The sequence below is a fragment of the Podospora pseudopauciseta genome, chromosome 1 (assembly GCF_035222475.1).
Source record: "Podospora pseudopauciseta strain CBS 411.78 chromosome 1, whole genome shotgun sequence".
NCBI classification, from domain to species: domain Eukaryota; kingdom Fungi; phylum Ascomycota; class Sordariomycetes; order Sordariales; family Podosporaceae; genus Podospora; species Podospora pseudopauciseta.
This window is the reverse complement of record NC_085892.1, coordinates 4674813-4697358: the sequence shown is the minus strand read 5'-3', so window position 1 is coordinate 4697358 and position 22546 is coordinate 4674813. Positions and strand designations below refer to the sequence as shown.

General features: G+C 52.1%; 10 protein-coding genes across 10 annotated transcripts; 3 read left to right on the top strand and 7 right to left on the bottom strand.

The window, feature by feature from the left end:
- Positions 1-91: 91 nt before the first annotated feature.
- Positions 92-1997, bottom strand: QC763_113970 (uncharacterized protein). Its single transcript, XM_062907984.1, has 2 exons — positions 1077-1997; positions 92-1017 (listed from the first exon to the last, which is right to left on the bottom strand). Exons 1-2 carry the CDS (start codon positions 1473-1475, stop codon positions 133-135), a joined length of 1284 nt encoding a protein of 427 aa, XP_062770889.1. The 5' UTR covers positions 1476-1997; the 3' UTR covers positions 92-132.
- Positions 1998-2125: 128 nt separating this feature from the next.
- Positions 2126-2625, top strand: LSM6 (U4/U6-U5 snRNP complex subunit lsm6; the record flags this gene model as incomplete). The annotated part of the gene is made up of 3 exons (XM_062907985.1): positions 2126-2364; positions 2424-2537; positions 2603-2625. The coding sequence occupies exons 1-3, from the start codon at positions 2253-2255 to the stop codon at positions 2623-2625; spliced, it is 249 nt and encodes an 82-aa protein (XP_062770888.1). The 5' UTR covers positions 2126-2252.
- A 35-nt stretch (positions 2626-2660) lies between these two features.
- Positions 2661-2963, top strand: QC763_0015320 (uncharacterized protein; the record flags this gene model as incomplete). The annotated part of the gene is made up of 2 exons (XM_062905302.1): positions 2661-2750; positions 2862-2963. The coding sequence occupies 2 exons, from the start codon at positions 2661-2663 to the stop codon at positions 2961-2963; spliced, it is 192 nt and encodes a 63-aa protein (XP_062770887.1).
- Positions 2721-3905, bottom strand: QC763_0015310 (uncharacterized protein; the record flags this gene model as incomplete). The annotated part of the gene is made up of 4 exons (XM_062905301.1): positions 3382-3905; positions 3213-3298; positions 3094-3151; positions 2721-3039 (listed from the first exon to the last, which is right to left on the bottom strand). The coding sequence occupies exons 1-4, from the start codon at positions 3756-3758 to the stop codon at positions 2721-2723; spliced, it is 840 nt and encodes a 279-aa protein (XP_062770886.1). The 5' UTR covers positions 3759-3905.
- A 506-nt stretch (positions 3906-4411) lies between these two features.
- On the bottom strand, positions 4412-5086 carry QC763_114000 (uncharacterized protein; the record flags this gene model as incomplete). Its single annotated transcript, XM_062907986.1, has 1 exon — positions 4412-5086. The coding sequence occupies one exon, from the start codon at positions 5084-5086 to the stop codon at positions 4412-4414; it is 675 nt and encodes a 224-aa protein (XP_062770885.1).
- Positions 5087-6285: 1199 nt separating this feature from the next.
- Positions 6286-8481, bottom strand: QC763_114010 (uncharacterized protein; the record flags this gene model as incomplete). The annotated part of the gene is made up of 4 exons (XM_062907987.1): positions 6286-6945; positions 7028-7566; positions 7634-7696; positions 7755-8481. 4 exons carry the CDS (start codon positions 8479-8481, stop codon positions 6286-6288), a joined length of 1989 nt encoding a protein of 662 aa, XP_062770884.1.
- A 3003-nt stretch (positions 8482-11484) lies between these two features.
- Positions 11485-12688, bottom strand: PRE7 (Proteasome subunit beta type-6; the record flags this gene model as incomplete). The annotated part of the gene is given in 3 exon segments (XM_062907988.1): positions 11485-12172; positions 12238-12588; positions 12605-12688. The coding sequence occupies 2 exon segments, from the start codon at positions 12342-12344 to the stop codon at positions 11485-11487; spliced, it is 795 nt and encodes a 264-aa protein (XP_062770883.1). The 5' UTR covers positions 12345-12588; positions 12605-12688.
- A 39-nt stretch (positions 12689-12727) lies between these two features.
- On the top strand, positions 12728-19127 carry STT4 (Phosphatidylinositol 4-kinase stt4). Its single transcript, XM_062907989.1, has 3 exons — positions 12728-13173; positions 13260-17399; positions 17461-19127. Exons 1-3 carry the CDS (start codon positions 12976-12978, stop codon positions 18943-18945), a joined length of 5823 nt encoding a protein of 1940 aa, XP_062770882.1. The 5' UTR covers positions 12728-12975; the 3' UTR covers positions 18946-19127.
- A 10-nt stretch (positions 19128-19137) lies between these two features.
- On the bottom strand, positions 19138-19922 carry QC763_0015260 (uncharacterized protein; the record flags this gene model as incomplete). The annotated part of the gene is made up of 2 exons (XM_062905299.1): positions 19138-19688; positions 19795-19922. 2 exons carry the CDS (start codon positions 19920-19922, stop codon positions 19574-19576), a joined length of 243 nt encoding a protein of 80 aa, XP_062770881.1. The 3' UTR covers positions 19138-19573.
- A 264-nt stretch (positions 19923-20186) lies between these two features.
- On the bottom strand, positions 20187-22311 carry QC763_0015250 (uncharacterized protein; the record flags this gene model as incomplete). The annotated part of the gene is made up of 4 exons (XM_062905298.1): positions 21635-22311; positions 20450-21557; positions 20281-20332; positions 20187-20225 (listed from the first exon to the last, which is right to left on the bottom strand). Exons 2-4 carry the CDS (start codon positions 21475-21477, stop codon positions 20187-20189), a joined length of 1119 nt encoding a protein of 372 aa, XP_062770880.1. The 5' UTR covers positions 21478-21557; positions 21635-22311.
- Positions 22312-22546: the final 235 nt, after the last annotated feature.

Sequence of the window (22546 nt, the reverse complement as noted above, 5' to 3'; positions counted from 1 at the left end):
TGGACAGACTGACATGGTCTGAGGGGGTTGCAAAAAGCGGCGGGTAATATGAGTGTGGAATTACAATGCTCTTTGAGCGAAGCTATGATTTGCTAAGTATAGTGACAATGCGGTATCTCGTTCCTCCTGTCATCATTCCTCCCCTTTGAAACGCCTATTCTGCGGCGCTTGCCATCTTCTCCTTTTTTTTTGCATCACTGCCCTTGACCTCTCCAGCTGCACTTCCAACGCCACCTTGCCTACCTCGTCAATCTTTTCCTCCACAAAATGCCGGATAACCTCCTCGTCATAAAGCCCATCCTCATTTTTGAAGTCTGGGCGGGAAACGAAATCGAGCCCAGTTGAATCGCCATCCTCCATAATGATCTTCTTCAACCCAGACAGCAAGCAACCCCTATAATTCACATCCGTAACGTCGGCAGGTATGACCTCCTTGATCAACTTCCTCGTCGCCTCCACATTCTTCTGCAACCGCCAGTCCTTCAGTCGTGCGTTCCACTCCACCTCCACGTCAAACGCGGCAAAAGCGTCCTCCTGCACCGAGGCGCGCATCTTCTTGACCGAGACATCCGACCTGACGTGCAGGCCCTGCTCCCGAAGACTGGGGATATACTCCTCTATCCACCTCCTGTACACAGCCCGCTGCCTCATCCTCTGCCGGTCATTGCTCTTGAGCTTTTTGACGCCTTCCTCGCCTCCTACAAGGCCAGCGCCATCGCCGTCATTTTCTTCCGAGGCGGGGCGGACAAAAAAGTAGCGGCAGGTGGTTACGTACTCGTAGAGGGCCTCCACCGTTGGGAAAGGCTTGCCGGACTTGAACGGCTCGAGACTGATGCCGAGGAAGGTGAGGATTGCGGTAGGGGATTTGGTGAGGAGGATTTTGGCCTTTTTGCGGTCGAATTTTTCGATTTCTGGGATGCGGATCCAGAGGGAGGATTCGTCTACTGTCAGGCCGAAAGGGCGGATGGTGGAGCCGAGGAGGTTCCAGAGGTCGCCGTGGCCGTATTTGAAGAGGTACTGTTGAGGGGATGTTAGTTTGGGTTGTGCTCTGGGGGAAAGAAGGGGGGAGGGCTCACCCAGTCTAGCTCCTCTTCGTTCTTGCAGATACGGACGTCAACTTGGATGTGTTTTTGTCCGTTGGAGCCGGGCCAAGGGACGACTAGGTTTGTAGTGTTGTGGATGGCTTTGTGGAATTCTGCGCCTAGTGCTTCTCGGATCTTGGTGTGTAGTGTGGGCAGGGGCGAGGGAGTCGTGTCTTCATCGGAATCCTGAAGTGTGAGACGCCGCTCGTTTGCGACGAGGATGTCGATGTCGCCGTGGTCGGCTTTGGCAGGGCCCTCGACGGGGGTGGCCACGTGGAGGAAAATCTTTTCGAGAGCGGTATGACAGGATGCCTTTATCTGCTCGTAGATATCTGTGGGCATGTGAGGAGTGTATGGAGGATTCTCCAGGTCTGAGAAGGCTGAGCCGCCCATGATGGATGGAAGAGTTCCGGCTAATAGATAGAAGGTATATATTAAAGACCAGTAGAGTTAAATGAGAGTTTTGATAGAATTAAACGAGCAGGCTGGAAGTACTGTCAGGCTCTGGTGCTTGGCCGATATGAGTGACCGATTTGAATAGCTTGACTGGGGGGACGATGAGGCCTACTGCAGAGCAAAGAAGGTGATGGTTGAAAAGAAAGTCGGGAATCAAGTTCCTGATACTTATGCCAGTCAAAATAGGAACCGCTCTCTATTCACTTATGGAATCTTGGTTAGTGGTGGGTGTCAGACCGGGCAGGTTGTTGATAGGTAGTGAATAAGGCTGGTCCAGATGAGATGGTGAGTGAGTCACGGAGAAAATGAGATGAAAAAGACAAGAAGGAGGATTCTCAGAATTGCAACTGATACAAATGTATCAGATTCACTGGGAGTTGGATAGAAATGTACGTATATACATGTCTCTTCGGTGAACTGCAGAGTTGGATCATATTGAGGCAGACATCTCATCCATCCATGTTGGTTGGTGAAACTGGAGTTGCACCTGCCTTCAAGGGGCCGCCGGAGCTTCCACGTGGCCCGTGTGTCTGTGTTGAAAGAGAAGAAAGTGGGCCCAGATTGCAACCACCACTGAACCACTCACCCCTTGCAACAACACATCACACTCAACTCATTCATTCACTCAACCCACTCATGCAGAATAGAGCCACGCTCAATTAACGACATCAATTCTGTGAAGCCCAATACTATCAACCGGTCACTCAGTTAATCATGGAGAACGGCGCTATAACTCAGGGAGAGGGTAAGGACCCATCAGGCTGGCTCAGCGAAATCATTGGACATCCTGTCACGGTCAAGCTCAACTCAGGTGTTGTTTACAAGGGTGAGTCCCGCCCAACTTTTGAGAGAGGACAATCCCACTGACAGATAAAATGAAAATAGGGGAGCTGCAGTCTGTGGATGGATACATGAACATTGCCCTGGAAAAGACCGAGGAGTATGTTAATGGCGCCAAGCGAAGAAGCTACGGCGACGCCTTTGTCAGAGGCAACAACGGTATGTTGTGACCACCTCACCGAATACACACATGAGTTTTGACTATGATTCTAACATGTTTCCAGTCATGTATATCGCTGCCAATTAAGAAGTTTAAATCTGTTATTCACTGCATCCGGTGGCATGGGAGTAGGGTCTGATATCCTGCTGAGGAGTTTTGGGGCTGGTGGTTTGGAAGAAATCTCAAGAGTCGAGCTTCTTGGTCCACACAAAGTAGGTAACGCCATGAAGAGCAATCTCCCCCTTCTCGTTCCTCTCAACATCTGGTGACTGAAGCGCCTCCTTGAACACCCTGACAGCCGCCTCTCTGTCTGACCCTTCCAGTATCGCCACCTGGCTGAGAGTGTTGATACGAGACCAAAGCGCACCCTCCGACAGCCACACCATCCATTTCACGGTTTCCTCACTAAGTGGAAGCGCGAATAGCTGTTGGTCCTCCAAGGCACCTCTCCATTGGCCATCGCGGAAACGAGGCTGGCCGTCGGATGATATGGAATAAATCCTGTTGATATTGATCAGCTCTACTATTTCTCCTTCCTGTCTGGAAAAGTCATACCATGAGTTCAGTTTCTCCTCCCACGTAGTCGTTGCCTTCCACTCACGGGGTTTGTTGTCTTTGTTACCGTGACTGTCAGCTCACTGAACTGAGCCATCGAGCAAACATCATCAACTCACAGTCTTCAATATTCCAAATCGCACCTAACCCTCGCCCTTTTTTTAAGACTCGATGAGCTTCCTTCAACGTCTCCTCATTTGCGAACCTATTGTCCCCTCGTCGCGTTGATCAGTGTTCCCGAACAATATCTCTCTCTCACTTCCAAGACGCGACAAAAGAGAGGCTCACCAATGAAAGCTCTGCGCAGCAATATACCCATCCGCCCACTCCTCATCCTCCACCGCCAACCTTCCCGCATGACCATCCCTCACATCGACACCCTTTAGCCCCTTCCCAGTGAGCTGACCCCTCATGTCCCCGTGGGGCTCAACGGCTATCACGTTGAATCCCTCCTCTCGGTTGGCAAGCAGCTCGGTGAACTTCCCCGTGCCAGCGGCAATCTCGAGGATCTTGGTATTTTGCTTGCCCAGCAGTCCCAGCGCGGAAAGTAACGAAGTGACGGCTTCTTGAGGGTATGAGGGCCGGTGGGTGTCGTAAGCAGAAGCGTTCTGGAAGCCTTGGCTCGCAGCTTTGGGGAGCCGGAACGAGATAGCAGTGGTGGACATGGTATCTTGGGAGATCTTTTTGCAAAAATGTTGTATTTGTATTGTCTCGTGGGAAAAAGGTGATCAATCTGATTGTACGTACGTTGTTTACTTACAGTTAGAGATACAGAGGTTACACTATCAGCTGGTACGCTTCCAAGAACATCATATCCGTCTTAGCTCCGATGTCGTCAGCGAATGCGCAATTGATGGCATTGCCCTCCATTCATAAGAAGCTGTCGCTTCGTGTACACGATAGCCAATTATGAATCGGAACCGGAGAAGGTTCTTTGCACCTCAACCGCTGCACAATTCTTCTCGGTAACAATTCATGGAGAGACATGCATGTCAGATCGCAATCCAAGTCACATCAATCGAGGGAAAAGATTATAACGAAAACTTATTTTCATTCACTACCAAAGCCGTGAGACTACCATGTACTGTCAGGCACCAAATCTCATGCATGATCAATCATCCTCCTCCACAATCCCATTAACTAACCCGATAGTGTGCCGAGTAAAATCCTCCGTATCTTGCGCGTGCCTAACTCGATACCTTCCAAAAGACGCCTAGTAATGCTCATAAGTACCAATTCCATAACACCATGCATTTCCATCACTCCGAGCAACTCATATCTTCCATGCCTCTCACTTGGCAAGTCCTCAGAACTGAATCTAGCAGATCGGAACCTTGTGGACCTGAGGCTTCTTCGCCTTGGGCACCACAACAGTCAAGATGCCATTGTCGAGGCCAGCCTTGACACCGTCGAGCTCGACCCGGCTGGGGAAGCTGAAAGTGCGGCTAAACTCGCCGATCGAGCGCTCCTGGAGCCAGAACTTGGTCTCGGGCTGCTTGTTCTTGTGGTGGGTGGCAGCCTCCTTGTTCTCGCCGGTCTTGGCCACGGTGGTGGTGCTGGTGGCCTTCTCGTCCTCGGGCTTCTCATCCTCGACGGTGACCTTGTGAGAAGGGTGCTGGTCCTCGCCGCTCTCGGTGATGGCCTTGCTGGCTTGGCCGTTGTTCTCGAGGAGACCCGCGGGAGGGGTTCCGGCGGTGCGGGTTCTCTCCACCTTGCCCTTGATCACAATGGTCTGGGGGTCGGTGAACTCGATGCTGAGGTCCTCGCGGGCAATGCCAGGGAGCTCGCCGTGGAGCTCGTAGGCATCAGCCGACTCGCTGATGTCGAACTTGGGGGTGAAGGTGCGAATGGCGCGGCGAGAGTTGCGGGATCCGTTCTGGTGGTGGTCGTTGCCGTTACCTTGGACTTCGCGCGAGTAGTTGTCAAAGTCGTCAAGGAGGCGGAAGAGGGGAGTGAAGCTGGGGTCGGCACCGTAGAAGCTGCGGGAGAACATTTTTAAGAGTGGTTGAAGGTTGTTGTTGTTGAGTTGTGAGAATTGGAAAGTTGTTATGAAGAGCGAGGAAGATTGAAGTGCGTTTGAGAGCTGAGAGCTTGTTGTGGTCGCTTTGTTTTGCTTTGTTGATCTGGGGAGAAAAGAGTTGGAGAGATTGAAAGAGATTCAAAGGCTTAATATACTTGAGAGGAGCTTTGGTCAAGCCTGATGGCGTTTTCCACAAGCGTCAAGCCCACAGCAAAAAGAAAAGAGTATGATGCTACCTGTAGCTTCTAGAAAGGACCTGATGCTCCGGGCAGAAGCATGACACGCTGCAGAAAGAGGTGTTTGCATCATAATGTGCTACACACACTGCATTTGCAGGTCGACTTGCCAGAAACAAAAGGAAGGAGGGCTGACTTGCGAAGGCTCCAGAAGGTTCCAAATTCCACCACAACTCATCCAAAAACAAAATGAGAATCAACTTTAGACTTTCATACTGCCTAGCAAATGGACAAATAAGAACTGGAAATCACCTAGATTTTGCATGCTTTTTGCTCTTTCAAGAAGTCATACTTTGGCGTAGATACCCGGTGGCTGTTTCTGATATCGATGTGGCCAGGCTGGCGGTGATTCACATCATCGGAGTCATCAGTTGTTGAGCGAGAGGCGTTTACGCCATCTGCTCGCGGTCTACCTAGCCAGTTGAGCGCACTCAGGCGACCGTGTTTTAGTTACGCCTTCCTTCAGCAACACCAAATGTTACCACAACCATCTGATATCGATGTTGAAGGTCAAGTTATCTTGATGGCGGCTTGACAGGGTATCCATGTTTCGGCACCAGTTCCTGCCAAGACGGGAAGGGGTGGGGCCACTCTTGACACCACAACCGAACCAGTTAGAAGCTTCGACAGCTTTCGGTGCACACTGCACTAAGTGGTCCGTGTGTAACTAGCTAGATGAGAAGGCACTGAGGCAGAAGACATGGGAAGCTTTACCCATGCTTGATGCAGAGCTCATTGATGGCAGACTATGTACTGGAAGGTAAGACAAGCAATCAACAGAACAAGGCTGATTGTACACTATAGAGATGCCATTCAAAATACACGACGAGGGAAGCATGTCACTGTCTCTAGTAGTAGGTACCATCGTACAAGTCTTTGCCATCCAGTAGCATCCTTCCAAGAGACTCGACACACAAAGCACCCATATCCAATTAATCACCTCATCAACACACTCGGCATGGAGTAGCCCCCGGCTGCCAGCGGGATTCCGGCCGTTGACACAGGGACATGCACAGGCACTGGCCCTGGTCCCATTCCTGGAATGATAGGCATGGCCGGACTCTGTATCCTGTTGAACAACCCAATCAGCCTCCTTCCAACTGAGGGCTCCAGCTCTGTTCCGTCTCTAGCAATCTTCACCTCCCTGTTGGAGTTCCAGGGATTCCTAAGTCCCCTAGTCTTATAAAACGGAAGCCTCGCCGTTGACAGCCACTCCAGATGGAACGGCTTGCCCCATGCTTTAGACTCAGCACCAACCCCATTCTCTTGACCAACACCTTGGACACTTCCATTGTCCCCACCGACCGACCCACCGGATTCCTCATCTTGCCCGCCATCAGGCGTCTGGTCTCCGCGGTCTGCCTCCCAAAAAATGGTGCCGCGGGCAGAGTCATCGATAATCCGGCCCTTGGGCGCGAATTCGGTGGCTTCGGTGGCTATGGCCTTGGGAAGGTCAACATCAGCCGAGGACTGTGCCTTGGGTGCAAATTCTATCGCTGCTGCGGGGTCGTCGTTGATGGGAGATGTCATGCGGGCGTAGCCAAAGTATTCGCCAGATTTGTTTGCAGAGAACACGAGATAGACGTTGTCCGAGTCCTGTTTGGAAACACAGTTAGCCAGGTGTGTCCTGTACGTTGAAATAACGAAATCAGGTTGGAAACATGGCCAGAACACTTACTTTAAAGGCATTATTGAGGGCCTCTTCGTTATGCGACTGAGTCGCCCATATATTCGTTCTGACACTCAGCTCCAAGTCCTCCACCGTCAGACTCTTGAGAACAAAGAACCTGTCCTTCTGAGAAGAACCACTTTCCAACTTGGGGCTTGTTACACTCGAATCGGCAGCGGCCGCCGGCGTCGAAAAAGCGGGAGTTTTTGTTTCATCCGAATCGGGTCCAATAGTAGTAGCTTGTTCCTGAGCCGCTGTTACCGTCGGCGTGGACGAGATAGCCGGTCCTGTCGGTGCCGTGATACCGGCAGGTCCTTCTACCGTGCTTTTTCGCAACCGGCTGACCAGTCTGACAGTCATGAATTTTGAGTCGTGGAGTTTTCGTTGCGCCGCGATACATGACTGCTCGTCCTTGAAGTTCGCGAACGCGCAGTTACTTTTCGAGATGAGGAACAGTGACTCCAGTCCATCAGCTTCCTTGCAGACGTGATGAACCAAACTCATGAGCTCTGTCTGAGGAGGTAGGTTGCCGATCCATATAGCGTGGCCTGTTCAGGAGACTTTGTCAGTTCTTGTTGAGTCCATCAGCACTCGGGAAGATTCGAGAACACTCACCACTCTGGCGCGGCTTTCGGGGAGGACCGCGAACAACATTATTTTGACGGCTTTCTGTCGAGGCTATTATTGTTTGGCATTAGAGATGAGACTTGCGTGCGGGACTAGTGAAGCAACTCACGCGTTCCATGATGGGCCGGGGAATGGATAGGAACCCCTTGATTGTTGAGATGCGGGTGTTGCGCACCAGCATCGAGGTGGTGCAGATTCGATTGCGCATACTGTCCAAGCATGAGCTGTGTTGCTACATGCGGCGACTGCCCAGAAAAGTGTGCGGTCGGCGGGTAATAGTAGTGTGCGCCTGGGTGATGTTGTTGGTTCACAACATGGCTACCATAGTAGTTCACATCTCCCCGAGGTGGCATGTTAGCACCCGCTGGCTGCTGGGGGGGTAGGGGAGTCGGGTAGTACTGCGCCGCCATATGCGGTTGTGGTATGTAATACTGAGGAGAAAGGGCGGCGGGTCCCATAACGTTCGGTGCCCCATATTGAGAGACAGGGATTTGAGGCGCCGTTCCGGAGGATGATATTCCAGGCGCGTTATATCTCTGTGGGCTTTGTCCGTAAGAGCCCGGTCGGTATGCTTGCTGGGGCAGGGCGTTGGCCATGCTGCTCATATCGAAGCCCCCGGTTCTTTGTTGATGCGTCATTTCGAGTTGAATTGCAAAGGCATGTTGCGATCCGGCGTCTGGCTGCTGTTGAGGGCGTGTTGAGGGGTACACGGACGGATGCTCAGCAGCGATGTGACCCGGCCCGAGACTTGAGGATGAGACCGAAAGCGTTCCCGGAGGGGCGTCTTGTCCGAGGAACTCTGTTGGAGCGCCGTGCTGGAGTGGTGTATCTCCCATTGGGATGCCAAAGGCTATCAAACCCAGCTTCAAGAGTCTATTTGGGATACCGCCACCCAGAGACCTGCTCAGCTCTCCTGCTTTTTCTGTGTTGTAGGGTGCAGATTATGGCAAGAAAGCAGTCTCTCAACAACACTCACACGACCCAAATGATGTCTCTAGTGGGAAGTGTGCGAGGGGTGGTGTAGGGGGCTTCTCGAACCTGACAGAATCCCAATCTTTTGGGAGGGAGATCGCCGTGGTTAAGCGTCCAATGCAAGGGCGAGAGAGGTTCGGGTACAGGGGTTTGTGATACTTTTGGGTAGGCTCTTGGGTGATGCACAGCTTCAGCTTGATTTCCTTTAAAACCCAGCTTTGACAGCTTGATGGCAAGGTCAGAAAGCCAGAAGGAGAAAAATCGAACGCCGAGGCAAGTCCACCGGGCAGACGATATCAAGATAGGGTTGATACCAAGCTAGGTAGGCACAGCCAGTAAACTCTTCGCCACGATACGATAGCACTCGGTAGGGCTGCTCCAATGGGTTGGACACACAAATCTGGCGGGGAAAATGCCCGGTATGTTTCGTCCGGGTCTAACGATGCGGCGGGTCGTTCATCTGCAAAGAGCAGGAGGAGACAGGGAAGTAGCGCGTGGAGGCGAGACAGAACGAGATCCTCCCAACTGGAGAGACACCGCGAACAAAACAGCGATCCGGTCCAGTGGTGTGGGCAGCAAGGCTCAGAAGTCAGGACCAGTTAGTGGATGATGTCGGATGAACCTTTTAAACTAACTTCACACGGCAGTAGCCCGAAGCTGTTATGACAGACAGACACGCCAGAGTTCCGTGAACAGGTGATATCTGCGCAGTTGTTTCGTCGTGCGATCGAATAACGGGGGGGATTATGTTCAGTGGCGTAATGCGTAATGCTGGGAGAGCACGGCGGCGAAATGTGTCTATGGTTCTCAATCTCTTCCAACAACACCTGTCAAAGCTAACTTGCTCAAGGTGTACTATGGTGCCCATTTTCTTGGCCAGAGACGTGGGTGAGCCCGTGGAACCAAAAGCTCCTCCTGGAACCCCATTCAGGCAACGGTGTGGCCCTCTCGCGAACCCAGATGGGCGAAGGGGCCGCAGATCTGCTATTCAAGGCTTGTGGGTGGCCAAACCCACGCGCGGTAGGGTTCGGCACTCACGCAAGACTCGGGCTGGGGATAATTATCTGCATCTAGAACCGTGCCCGATCAACAGATTGGGTCTGGGAGGCGGTGCCCAGGCTCAACAAGTTCACAGGTCACATCGGGATTGGTTCGCCGGGTTGGCGGGGAGTGCTAGACCCGGTCCTGAGCCGCCGTCCAGGCGAAGATGTGCAGTCGTTGTTGCTCGAGCGCCATCAAACTCGAGAGGCGCTTGATGGGAAGAAACATCGGGAATAAGATCGCTAACAGCGATGGCGAGGGAGGAGTCAGGATTGGACTGTGGAGAGAGCGGCAGTCATTATTGACAAAGCCGGGAAATACCACCCTGTTTGGGGTGTCACGGGTGTGTGGCTGAAGAAGAGGCGAACCAGGGGTAATTTTCGATACAGGCGCTTGATGGGAATCAAGGGAATTTCCATTGACTGTAGGAGCCACACTCAGTCCCGAGATATGGGGGAGAGGGGCAAAGCTGCTCTAGTGTACCCTCACCCAGTTTGCCACCGCTTACCTTGAACAATAGTTATGATTTCAAACTGGAATGTACTTACCTAGTGTAGGTGCGGTGTTTAGCCTCCTTGCCTTCCTGAACTCTTGGTATGCACGTATGCCCATTTGAGGAAAGAGATGACAAGAGACAAAACACTTGTTTCGTCATACCCGTGAAGCAAATCGGGGATTATAAAGGTTTAGCGTACATAGCACATGTGTCCTTGTTGATCAACAAACAAGGCGGTCTCCACGGAGTGTACACCCCTACCTTGTAAGTCGTACCACAGGGCCGGTAGCAGAAAAGCGTCTGTTGACATGTGCGTAGTGACGAACCGCTGTTCGCTAGGATCTTCCTGTGTCGGTAGGCACGTAGTGTACTCGATGGCCAAGGAAGACGGTAAGATATATTCTGGTTTGGAATGTTTAATCACAACAATACCTAGACCGAAGATGGCCTGAGACGAGAAGTCCATAGTGCTATTTCCAGAACGGTGAAGATATTGCGAACAATTAGTTTTGTACTGAGTGAAGACATTTGAGGTTCAAATAGAGGTATGCATGTTTTTGTTAATTAGATCGTCCCCTTTTCTTGGTTTTTTGATAGCGCTCAGTTACGTCATAGGCAGATGGGGTTGAGCATCTGATCTGTGCCACTGATAAAACTGTTAAGGCGCAACTCCAGTGGCCACCACGAGTAATCCACTGACGCAAACTCATCTAGATAAAACCAGCTTTTGAATACCCTGTGGCCGTCATGGTTCCCCACCCGTAGTCTTCGGTGTGTCCCAATCAAGTTGAGCTTACACAGTAGCGGAGTTTCTTGGGGCAGATGTTGTTTCAGCTGTGAACTCAAAAGTAGTTATCAGACCATCAGATTGCATGACAGCATTTGAGGTGCTGGAGTATCAACGTGCACTATATTTGACTATGCAGGGCAGTTGTTTGATGTTTTGTTCTGGTTACCCCATTCCGCTAGCACACGGGCACTTGTGCAGCACAATTTATCATCATTTTCATGCGTCAGATTGTGGCACGCAATTGGCAGCCTAGCTGTGGCTTGCTGAAATCAAAACCGAGTGCGACATGGCCTGCCAAGCAATTTGTCCGGATCTCTTGCTCCGGACACTGTTAACGCATTCGGGACAATCGAAACGGTCGACATTTCAACAATACAACAAGCAGTCCGCAGCCTGCAGAGATGGAAACAAGAGGGGCCTTTAAAGAAGCATCATTGGTTTCGTGATTTTTGCATAGTCGTGACTCCAAAGTGTCAATGAGGCCAAGGCCCTTCTTTTTGCCTGCCCTTGGGTCACCGCCATAACAGCTATGGGACCGCTCTAATCTCTCTTGAGGGGCAAAATAACCTCCTCAATCCCTTCCTTTGTAATAATCATCATCTGCAGTCCGTCGCCGACTTCAATATGACGCTCGACAGCCCCGTCAAAGGCATCCTTCACCAGAGTCTCGACCTCCTGACGAGTCAACGGGCGTCGCTCGCGTTCTTGGAGAGCATGACCTTCACCGCTGCCCGGAATGAACTGGTTCTTGAAGTTGACTTGGTTGTCGAGGAATGGCATGATCAAACTGGCCGCGGCACCGCCTGCCCGGCATTGTTCCCGCTCGTAGCTGCCGACTGGATCGTATGAGTAGACGGCTCCCTTGCCCTCCTCGTCGAGGCCGCCAAGGATAGCATAGGCGTAGTATGGGAAGAATCGCTTCTGGTAAAGAATTGTCGACAGCCGCTGTGCACACGCCTTGACGCTCATGGGTTTCCCATGGCGGTAGCGGTACATTTTGCAAATGGCATCGAGCCGTTCCTTGAGAGCTTCCCCGTCCGCCGCAAACCCTACGACCGAGAGAACCAGTGTTGCATCACTCTGGTCGGAAGTTGTGCCGCCGATCTTGAACACCTTGGGGTGGAACCGAGAGTTGATACTGTAACCCGAGGTCAAACGGGTATCGCCAGCCATGATGGTGAAGTCGGCGCCGGCGATGGCAAGGGTCGAGCCACCATTGTCGGTGTATCTGTGTTACAAGAAATGTTAGTCATGTTTCTGGCCGCGGAGAACCAACAGCTAATCAGAGCATACGGGTCAAAGCGATGCTGTCGAGCTCCCTCGGGAGCGTTGAATTTGGGTGCCTCGCTGAACGAGTAGTTGGGCCCGTTCAAGAGCGGGTTCTGGCTGAACATGGCCATCGTGGACGTGGTGGGGGAGTCAAGTTTTGGGGTGTTGCGGAATGGGGAAGACTGCAGATTGCAAAGCCGAGGGGTAGTGAGAAATTTCAAGCAGGTAGGTAAGGTAGTTAGTGAGTGCTGATGCAAGCGACGTTGAAGCTGGCTACTAAAGCTGTGGTGATGCGGTCGGTCGTTGTTGTAGTACAGATAGCTTGAGGTGGGACCTCTTTGGCGCGTCAGCCCTGCAGCCTGCTTCCCCAAAGCTCTGGTGCCGCTTGAGGCTGGAGGCTGGCCGCTGGCAGTTGCACCTCAGACCCGACAGGGGGAGCTCCTGATGACTCAGCACCGTTTTTCCCGGGGATGTCCCAGTTAATTGAAGATTGGCATTTGGGGGTCAGAACTCCACTAAAAGAAAGTGGGTAGTTATTAAGGTGCCCATCCACCAATCTCACCACCGCGCCGCCCCGTAATCTTTTCGTTTCAACATTTGACGTTAGGCTGTGATATTTGGACAGCCTCCTGGTTTGCGCAGGCAAAGCGCATCTTGTTCCCCGGGAAGCCTCCGGGCGCCTGAGAGTCTCTGGAATCAACAACCACCTCACCGTCCCCGTTCTCTACGAATGACATACGGCAAGAAACAGCCTACAACATCATGGCCCGTGACGTTCGGCGGAAGGCCTTCGAGCGCATCGCTGCCCTGGCAGCCTCGGACCCAGCGAGCACTTCATTCGACAAGTCAGACTTGGATAGACTATGCAGAGTTGCCCCCAACCATAAACGATCTTTTTCTAGCGTCAATGGCCACAGTGCAGGAGGGCCCCCTTGGCCAGAAGCTGCCCGTATTCCCATGGTAGACTCCACCAACAGATACACCTCCAGTCCAGTCCCTGTGTCGTTTGTATGCTCTGGCTGACCTGACCCTCGCGCTCGACATAGACTATTCGCGAATATGAAGTTCTTATTGCCCTTTGCAAGTCGGCGCCGGCTTTGCGCAGTGCCCAGAGCGCCCAGAAACTGGCCCGTCACCTTGTCCCGTATCTGCTCGACTCCCATGTTCAGGCCTTCGCCCATTCCCCCTTTTTCCGCAAGATCGAGCCGTCTCCTACCGAGTCACTGAGCTATCACGTTACCGCGGCTTTACTGTCCCTCGGAAATCGTCATGCCGATGTGCAGCAGACGGTGGCCGACAGCATCTCTGCATTTCTCAATGCTTGTGCCCATGCCACCGAGAGTATTTCTCCAACTGACGACGACGACCCAGCCGCTTTGGAGGATGCCACAAGAACAGCGACTATTACCGTTGCCCTGCTGGGATTCCTGGACGCTGCTTGCGCTCAAACAAGTTTCTGGAAGACCGGCAGCCGCCTCGGCCTTGTTTCTCGGTTGCGAGACCTCCTGTCGCAACCCTTTCTGGTCGCCGTAGAAACCGCCTTCTCCATTATACGGAACTTTCACTCACCAGATCGTCATGTCAAAGAGTGGAGGCGATGGACGCACCATTACGAGGATGCCGGCCGTCCATTGGGGGCCATGCTGCTGCAAAAGAGCTTCATGAAGCTCCTAGTGGCGGCAACCTCTCTTTTGGTCGCTGAAGAGGATGCTTTGCGGGAGACGCACATTCTGGACATCATCATGTCTGGCCGTGGCTTGCGCAGACCCCTTACGGCAAGGAGTTCCGAGGGAGACTTTCGTTCTGTGGAGCTGTATGCAACCGTTGCCATTGACCAAATGAACTACCTGGAATCCAGCGCAGATTTTGACAGCCTTCTGCCCGCGAAACAGAAACTTGCGTTTGCTGTCAAGGCTTATGCTCTGGTCAGCTACTTGAATGCGTGCACCCTCAACGAGGATGCCGCAGATGGCGAGGTCCTCATGGCGTGGCTAGAAGAAGCACTTGGCGACCCGTCCGGTATGGCAAATCATGAATTGGCGCCTGTGGTCCTCAAGTCCATGGCTTTATTGTGCAAGGTCTCTCCTTCATACGCCATCAATGTCAGCCGCCTGCTTCCTCGATTTATCGTCCAGAGCGGCGCCAAAAGTCATATTGTGGTGGTGGCATCAAAGTGCCTCGCCTTCGTCCTGCAAATGCTTTCCAAGGACGCCGTTATTACAACACTGTACACACTCGGCAACGTCTTGAGTCCCGGCAACGAGCGGGGACTTCCTGGCGGTCCCAATGGAGATGGCCATGACTCTTCTCAAATCTACGCTGGCAGACAGTCGACCGGCAGCTCCATATCCTTCCAGTTCTCTGGCGAAGAGGAGTCGGCCATTGTTCAGGGTAACGTGGTTCAGGCAATCTGCGAGATTGCAAGCGCGTGTAAGGACGAGAAGATTACCGGTCTCGCTCAGTCAATGCTTGCACAAAAGATCGTTAAGCTAAGCACTCCAGTCGATGCGCGGATCATTACCGGCGCTGCCAGTCTGGCTCTCAGCGGGGGACAATCTGAGTTTCGCTACCTTTTGAAGAAATACGCCAGCGTGGCGCATGATGCCGTCGTCGAGCACAGAGAGGCACTTTTACACTCTGTCATGAAAGCTCGTAATCATATTTCAGCCAACATACGAGCAGACTCCCCGCTCTACGACACCTACCTAGAGCACTTGCTCGACGGCATCATCTCACAGGGAGACGCACATACGCACCAGAACCACACAAAGGACTCTGAGTTGGAGTTGGCTGCGCGTGAAATTGCCCAGCTGCTGCCTCCTCTGGCGACCTTTATGTCAGCCAATGACTTTTCCTTGAACGACGCCGCCGATGATGATAGACGTTCCATGCTTCGTGACGCATGGTTCAATATCGTCGTCCATGGCTTTACCGCGTCGACAGCCCGCGGAAAAGAAAGCATGAAGTATCTGAGGATCATGGCGATACATTCCCCGCCTTTGGTGTTGGAGAACCGCGAGGAGGAGAACGAAAGCGATATTGACCTAAATCCCATTCTCCGCAGAGGGGAAAGTTCGGATCGGGAGTCTCTGATGAAGAAGTACCTTGCCGAATTAGTCCCCTCGCGGAGCAGCGAGATCAAAGGATTGAGCTACCGCAAGACCGTTTTTCTTCACGCGGCTTTCTTGGTTGAGAGTTTGCGGGCAGATGCTGGAGATTGTACCAAAGCACTCTCGTACTTCCTCGAGCCCAGCATGAGGCGAGGTGATGTGAGCAGGACCATGGATGGTATCATGAAAGCTGTCGTTGACCGCTACCTCGTCAAAACTATCAACGCCACGAACCCCGCCTTCACTGCGCAATATGCAGCCACGCAGCTCGCCAAGATCTTTTCCAGTTGCTGTCACCGAATTGAACGGGTTCAGCAGGCTGCTTTTAGCTGCGCTGACCGCATGATTGATGCGATACCCTCAGTCTTGTGCCAACGATCCTCGCTGTTTGCGCTGCTCGAGCTCCTGACCCTGATGTGGTCCAGTTGCCTGGAAGCCGAAATCGATCGGTACGAGCCTCGAACCACCTTCAAGTCGAACAAGGGGGACGTCGTTGTGGAGCTTTCGGACGACTACCAGTCCAGACAGCTTACTCTCCAGAACTTGTATCAAAAGGCCAAACGGTGGTTGTCAAGTGCCATCAGTATTGCGCCAGCCGATGTCAAAGGGTTGCTCCAGACCTACCTCTCCGAATTTGATGACGATAGCGCTTTCGGTCACATCTCACTTGGCAGATCGTTTGCTGTTGAAGTTGGCTCGACCATTCCATCCACGGATCAGAGACTTGGCTCGCTTGACAGGCTTGGGGACTGCCTCATCAATACCGCCTCTGATTTTATGGCACAATACACTACGCGCCAGGAGTACCGATACTCTGAGGCACTTCCTGACCAGAGCATGGAATGGATGAGCCTCATGAGACCAGATCGCAGGGCCTCATACCTCCCATCTCCTGGCGACGAAAGCGCAGATGCGAACACGGCTCTTGCCCACATTGAGAAGCGTGCGCTGAACCGCAAAATTACATCAGTGACAGACGTCCGCGATATCCTTCGCCGCGCGGCCGCCCTCCTCTGCCGGAGCAATCGTGACGAATGCTCCATTGCACATTATCTTGTCAGCATACCCTTTTCCATGTTCACCAAGCAGTCCATCAAACTCGGAATCTCTCTTTGGCTGGGGGTCATGAACGAAAACCCCCGGATGGAGCCACGTATCCTGGCTGAGATTGTTCAGCAATGGGAGTTCACCATCCAGAAGAAGCTGGGCCTTTTCAGTCCAACAATAGCTAGCCCAGATCCGTTCTTCCAGAGGCAGGAGTTCGCCCCGAGTGACAGCGCCGCGATGACGAAGCGCAAACAGACGGTTCACAACCTTCTAGCACCTCACTCAAGGCTACTGCAGTTCCTCAGCAGTCATTACAATGCCACCCGTCTGGGTAACCCTGACACGAACCACATGTTCCTCCGCCTCCTTGATGTGACACTTGAGGCTGTCAAGCACTCAACACCACACCCAATGGCAAGAGAAATTCGGTTCCAGGTTGTCCTTCTTGGCCTTCGGGTACTCAAGACCAACTCGACCATGGGCGCAATTGCACAATATCGTCTGAAGGATCAGATTCTGTCAGCGGGCTTGGGTTGGTTCGAAGCTCCACCGCGCTGGTCGTTTGGAAGCAACATTCTCCAGCTCAAGACCGAAATCTATCTGATCTCGGATGTCCAGACTGCCCTGGCTGCCACCACGAATATTGGTGCACAATCCGCTGGGAGCATCAAGTCCCTTGCGGCCAAAGAAAAGCTCCTTGGACTGCTTTTGGACAGCGAGCTTTCTCGACTGGGCGTCTGGGTTCGCCCAACTGACTCGTCACGACCTCCATCAACCTTCCATCACCACCACCATCATACCGGCAAAGAAAGTCCATTTGAGGCTAGCATTCACCCCTTGATCCGAACAGCCTGGGCGGAGAGCCCATCTCTAGCCGTACATTTGGCAAGCAGGTTCCCGTATCCACGTATCCTTAAGGAGGTCCGCTGGCTTTTGCTGAACTTTCCCGCCAAGGCTATTAAAGAACCCGAGGCACTGCCTATTCTTATTGATGGTTCCCTTCCAGAAGACGTCACTTTCCAACTCAAGGTAAGCATTCCCTCGGCCACTGTTCAGTATGAACGCCCATGCTAACTATTACCCTCTTTAGTACATGTTGTTCTGGGCTCCTGTTAACCCAATCACTGCCGTGACGCTGTTTTTGCCAGCATACAAGAACCACCCTTATCTTATTCAGTATGCTATGCGAGCATTGGAAAGCCACTCAGTGGATGTGACATTCTTTTATGTCCCTCAGATCGTACAGACTCTGCGCTACGATGCCTTGGGCTATGTCGAACGCTACATCCTCGAAACCGCACAGTTTTCACAGCTCTTCGCCCATCAGATCATTTGGAACATGAAGGCCAATGCTTACAAAGACGACGACTCGCAGATCCCCGACGCCATCAAGCCGACGCTGGACAAAGTCATGGGCCACATGGTGGACAGCTTTTCGGACGAGGATCGTGAGTTTTACGAGCGCGAGTTTTCTTTCTTTGACGAGGTAACCAGCATCTCGGGGAAGCTCAAGCCGTTGATCAAGAGATCAAAGCCAGAGAAGAAGCAAAAGATCGAGGAGGAACTGCGGAAGATCAAGGTCGAAGTTGGGGTCTACCTTCCCAGCAATCCTGATGGCTCAGTCATTGGTATTGACCGTAAATCCGGTAAACCGCTACAGAGCCACGCCAAAGCACCCTTCATGGCGACCTTCCGTATCAAAAAGAAGAAGCCCGAGCTTGATGAGGCCGAGGAGCTGCTCGCGGAACCGGTACAAGAGAACCAAAGTGCCGATCACGACAACACAATTGAGGTTTGGCAGTCAGCCATCTTCAAGGTTGGCGATGATTGTCGGCAGGACGTTCTCGCCCTGCAGATGATCGCTGCTTTCCGAGGCATTTTCCACAGTGTTGGCCTGGACGTCTACGTGTTTCCCTACCGCGTCACGGCGACAGCGCCAGGCTGCGGTGTCATTGACGTTCTTCCCAACTCCATCTCACGCGACATGCTGGGCCGTGAAGCCGTCAATGGTCTCTACGATTACTTCATCTCCAAGTATGGCAACGAGGATTCGCTTCGGTTCCAGCAGGCACGCAACAACTTTGTGAAGAGTATGGCTGCCTACTCGGTCATCTCGTTTCTGTTGCAGTTCAAGGACCGCCACAATGGCAATATCATGATTGACGACGCCGGCCACATCCTCCACATCGATTTCGGCTTCTGCTTTGACATCGCGCCGGGCGGTATCAAGTTTGAGCGCGCACCCTTCAAACTGACGTCCGAGATGCTTGCCGTGATGGGTGGTGGTGCAGATACACAAGCCTTCAAGTGGTTCGAAGAACTGTGTGTCAAGGCATTTTTGGCGTCTCGACAGTACACGGAGAAGCTCTCGCAGATTGTGCTACTCATGATGGACAGCGGGCTACCCTGCTTCAAACCGGAGAGCGTCAAGCACTTCAAAGAGCGTTTTGTGCTGGACAAGACCGAACGTGAGGCCGCCGAGTTTATGAAGGGCCTGATTAAGAAGAGCTACGGCAGCTACTCGACCGGCATATATGACCAGTTCCAGCTGTTGACGAACGGCATCCCGTACTGATTTTGTGTTTGTGGCATCATATAGCTGCGTTTTTTATTGTTTATTGGGGGTTCTGGATGTGTTGTTGGAATAGAATAGCTTCGGAGATGGTCTAATAGCTTTGTTGCATTTTACGTATGGGTACCATTGATAGAGATAATAAAGTGTGGCATTCTGATTCGTTTAAACACGAGGACTTTATCCAATACCAACCTTGGCAGTATCTATGATTCGTCTTCCGCTTTACACCACTGAACCCTGTTTGTTTGTCTAGCGCGGCACAGCCAAGGCCAATATCGCCAGTCGAGTAATTTATCTCTCAACGATCACACAGTCAAAAAGATAAATTCGAAAAAGGCCCTGGTTAGTGAAAAATAGCTCGATTCAACCCTAGAAATCCGTGGTCTTAGCATCTCGGTACGATCTGGAAATCCTCCACCAGAAGTACACGCTAGACAAACAAACAAAGTCGGTGGTGTATGTACTGGGTATCTCTGAATAAATCCGAGTGGGTTTGGGTCAAGAGCAATCTGCATGGCCCACCCACATTCATGTGCTTTTACATTCATGTGTTTAGATTGTCCATGCACTCACCCACCAAGCTGCTAAACGCTCTTGGTTATACGTAACCCCCAGGTCTCGTCATAGCTTAGGAAGACCCTTGTTGCTGCATGTGTGTGGGAAGATTATACGTTGCGTAGTCGACATGGACAAACGCTCTGTCAACAATGGGGACCGACTCCAGAACGTATTGCAAGCTTTCGCTGGTGGATGAAAATTGGTTTAGCGGGTGAGAGAAAAACAAACCTGATGTGCGTATACTTGATTGCAGCTCGCGCAGGAGGGGAGAGAGGGTGCTTTGAATCTTACCTCAGGTCGTGGCTGTCTTTCAATGGAGTGCTGGCGTCGAGGACGATGTCGACCTCGACGTTGAGCTTATCACCGGCATGGTAGGCTTGTAGGCCCTGGATTTGCTTGATGGTTTTTGCGAAGCGCATGGTGAGGTAGAGGACTATAACAAGTCAGGTGGGTCAGCGAGGTATGAATTCAGACAAAACAGGGGGTGGTCGTCGGGGTCTCACGAATGTTTCTCTGGTCCGCGGTAGCAGAAAAGCCCGAGAGGTGGCGGATATGTTCGTAGGATGTTTGAGACCAGTTATAAATGACAACGCCGGAGAGCAAAAGGCCGCCGAGAGCATCTAGCCACCATACACGTGCCCAATAGCCCACTATAGGGAAGGCAATGGATCCGGCGTTGAATATCACATCTGTACTCGCATCTGCCGCACTAGTTTTTGCGCCTGTCAGAAACTGCTGCTCACAACACAGCGGGCATCGAGAAACCAGGAAACTTACAGGGCCTGTACGCTCGAGTTCTTCACCATGCGACACCAAAGCCAGCACAACCCTTTGATGACAATGGTACCAAACATGATTCCAATTGCAGCATTTCCCCTGAGAGACTGTTAGCAACCGAGCATTGACATGTGTATCACGACTTTTTGAAATGCCTGGATCGACTCACAGTTCAATGATGTGACGATCGGGAGAAAGAAGACGTTGGATGGCCTCCAGAGCAACTTGAACGAACGAAGTAATCATGATCACGGAAAAGACAAGAACACCCAAAGGCTCAAGTCTCCGCCTTCCGATCGGATATCGATATTGATCCTGCTGGCGAATGAGAACCGTGGTCACCCAAACGATGACGGTTGAGATGAAGTCAAGAACCGCGTCCACCAAGCTGGCCAGCACCGAAACCGACGGGACGCTGATGATGACGGCAATTTTGCCAGCTAGGAGAATAACATTGGCAGCAAAATTGATGTAGATAGCCAAGGTGACAATGGGGGCATCGCTGTCGACGAGGTCATCTTCAAGCCATGGGATTTCAGGTTTGGCACGCCCTCCGTTTTCAAGGTCGTCATCGTCCACAGCTGCCCCGCCGTTGCTTTGAAGTAGAGGAGTCGTCTCGGTAGACCGGTAAATATCCTTTGGGGTCCGTTTTACCTTGCGCGCGGGCTCTTGTGACGTGGTTGGTAAGTTTTCCGTGATGGTGGCGGGTATCTCGACACCGCGAAAGGCAGATGCGGGCATGTTGTTGTACTCATTGAGCAGGTCATGAGGCAAAGATGAGTCCAGGAGGCGGTCAATGTAGAGATACTGCTGGACCAGGTAGTTGACGCGTTCATAGTACTCGCGTATATCCTTCTTCATAGCGGCCAGCTCCTCTTGGGTTTTCCAGTATTTTTCCCATCGATATCGTGGGTTGCTATTTCCGATCAGGCGCATGCTGCGCATGTGAGAGCTGTTCAAGATGGCACTCATGCGGCGCTCGTCTCGCCTATGCGCCTCATCTTCAACCGTTTCAGCCGCGCCTTCTTCCTCATCGCGGCCACCAAAAGACAAAGGGTTTGCTAATGCCACTGCAGGCCGATTCCTGATCAGCGAAGCCAGCGCCCCGTGGCCCATGGGCGCAATTGGCGGTTCATCTTGGAGGAGGAGAAATGCAGAGCGCGGGAACATGGGGCGCGTTGTCGGTGGCGAACTCATCTTGTTCACCTTGACTTATGTGTTGATAACCTGACGAGCCCTTTTCTGTGAGAGAGAATTTGGAGGGGAAAAAAAAGAATCTAAAGAAAGTGTCGGTCAGCTCTGATCCACTCACTGGCTGCAACGGTTCAAAGCAACAAGCCACAAGAAAACCCACTGTTGAACGCCGTGGTGAGCTTATCAGCAGTTATCAGATTGACGCTCTTGTCGGCTCGTTTTCTCAGAGAACCTGTACGAGTCTAGACCCAGGTTCTTGGCTTCCTGATGATGAACGGAACAGAGAAAACGGTGCGGGTAACCTTTTTCCCCGAGCAGCCTCTCTTCTCGAGTCAGTAACGCTGGCCTTGCTTTTTCACCAAACGCTCAAGGTTCAACGGCCTGCTGGAAGGCGAAGCAGCTGCTCTCAAATCAGGGTAGTAATGGTGGTGGCGACGCCACCTCAAAAGGCTCCACCAAAGGTTCAAGCTAAAACGCCTCCTGAACTCCAAAACGACATGATTGAAACAACAAACGGTGCGCAATGAAACAGCGAGGAGCAGTTTGTCTTGAATACACAAGATAGCTATGTTATAAATATGGATGGATATAGTAACAAAAGTTGGTAGTGTGTGGGAGGTGATGATACCTGTTTATCCACTCACCTCCACTGGCTTGACTCTCTGTTTTATCTGATCCTGATGCCGTTCGGATTTGGCCAAGGTGGAACTTGTCTCTTCATGAGAGTAATCTGACCAATTGCCACTTGCCTGAGGGTGAGGCCGAGAGCTGAGGACTCAGGACTGGACGGAGATCGACGGCGATCGTCCGCCTTCGGCAAGCTGCGGGTTGCGGTTGATGTCACTCAGTACCGAAAAGCAAAGTCCAGGACGGCATCGTGCAGCGACACGCCTTTTGATTGGTGCAACAACACCAGGGCCATTCAGATTCATATCAAGCTTTCGTGGTGCAGTCTCGGCCTGCACTATATGGATTCTTTGGATATATCTGTATCAAATCCTGTCTGCCAACATGCTCATTGCCCCTCTTGAAGCCATCCATTGTCTGAAAACTCTCGTCTTTTGCCGCTCGA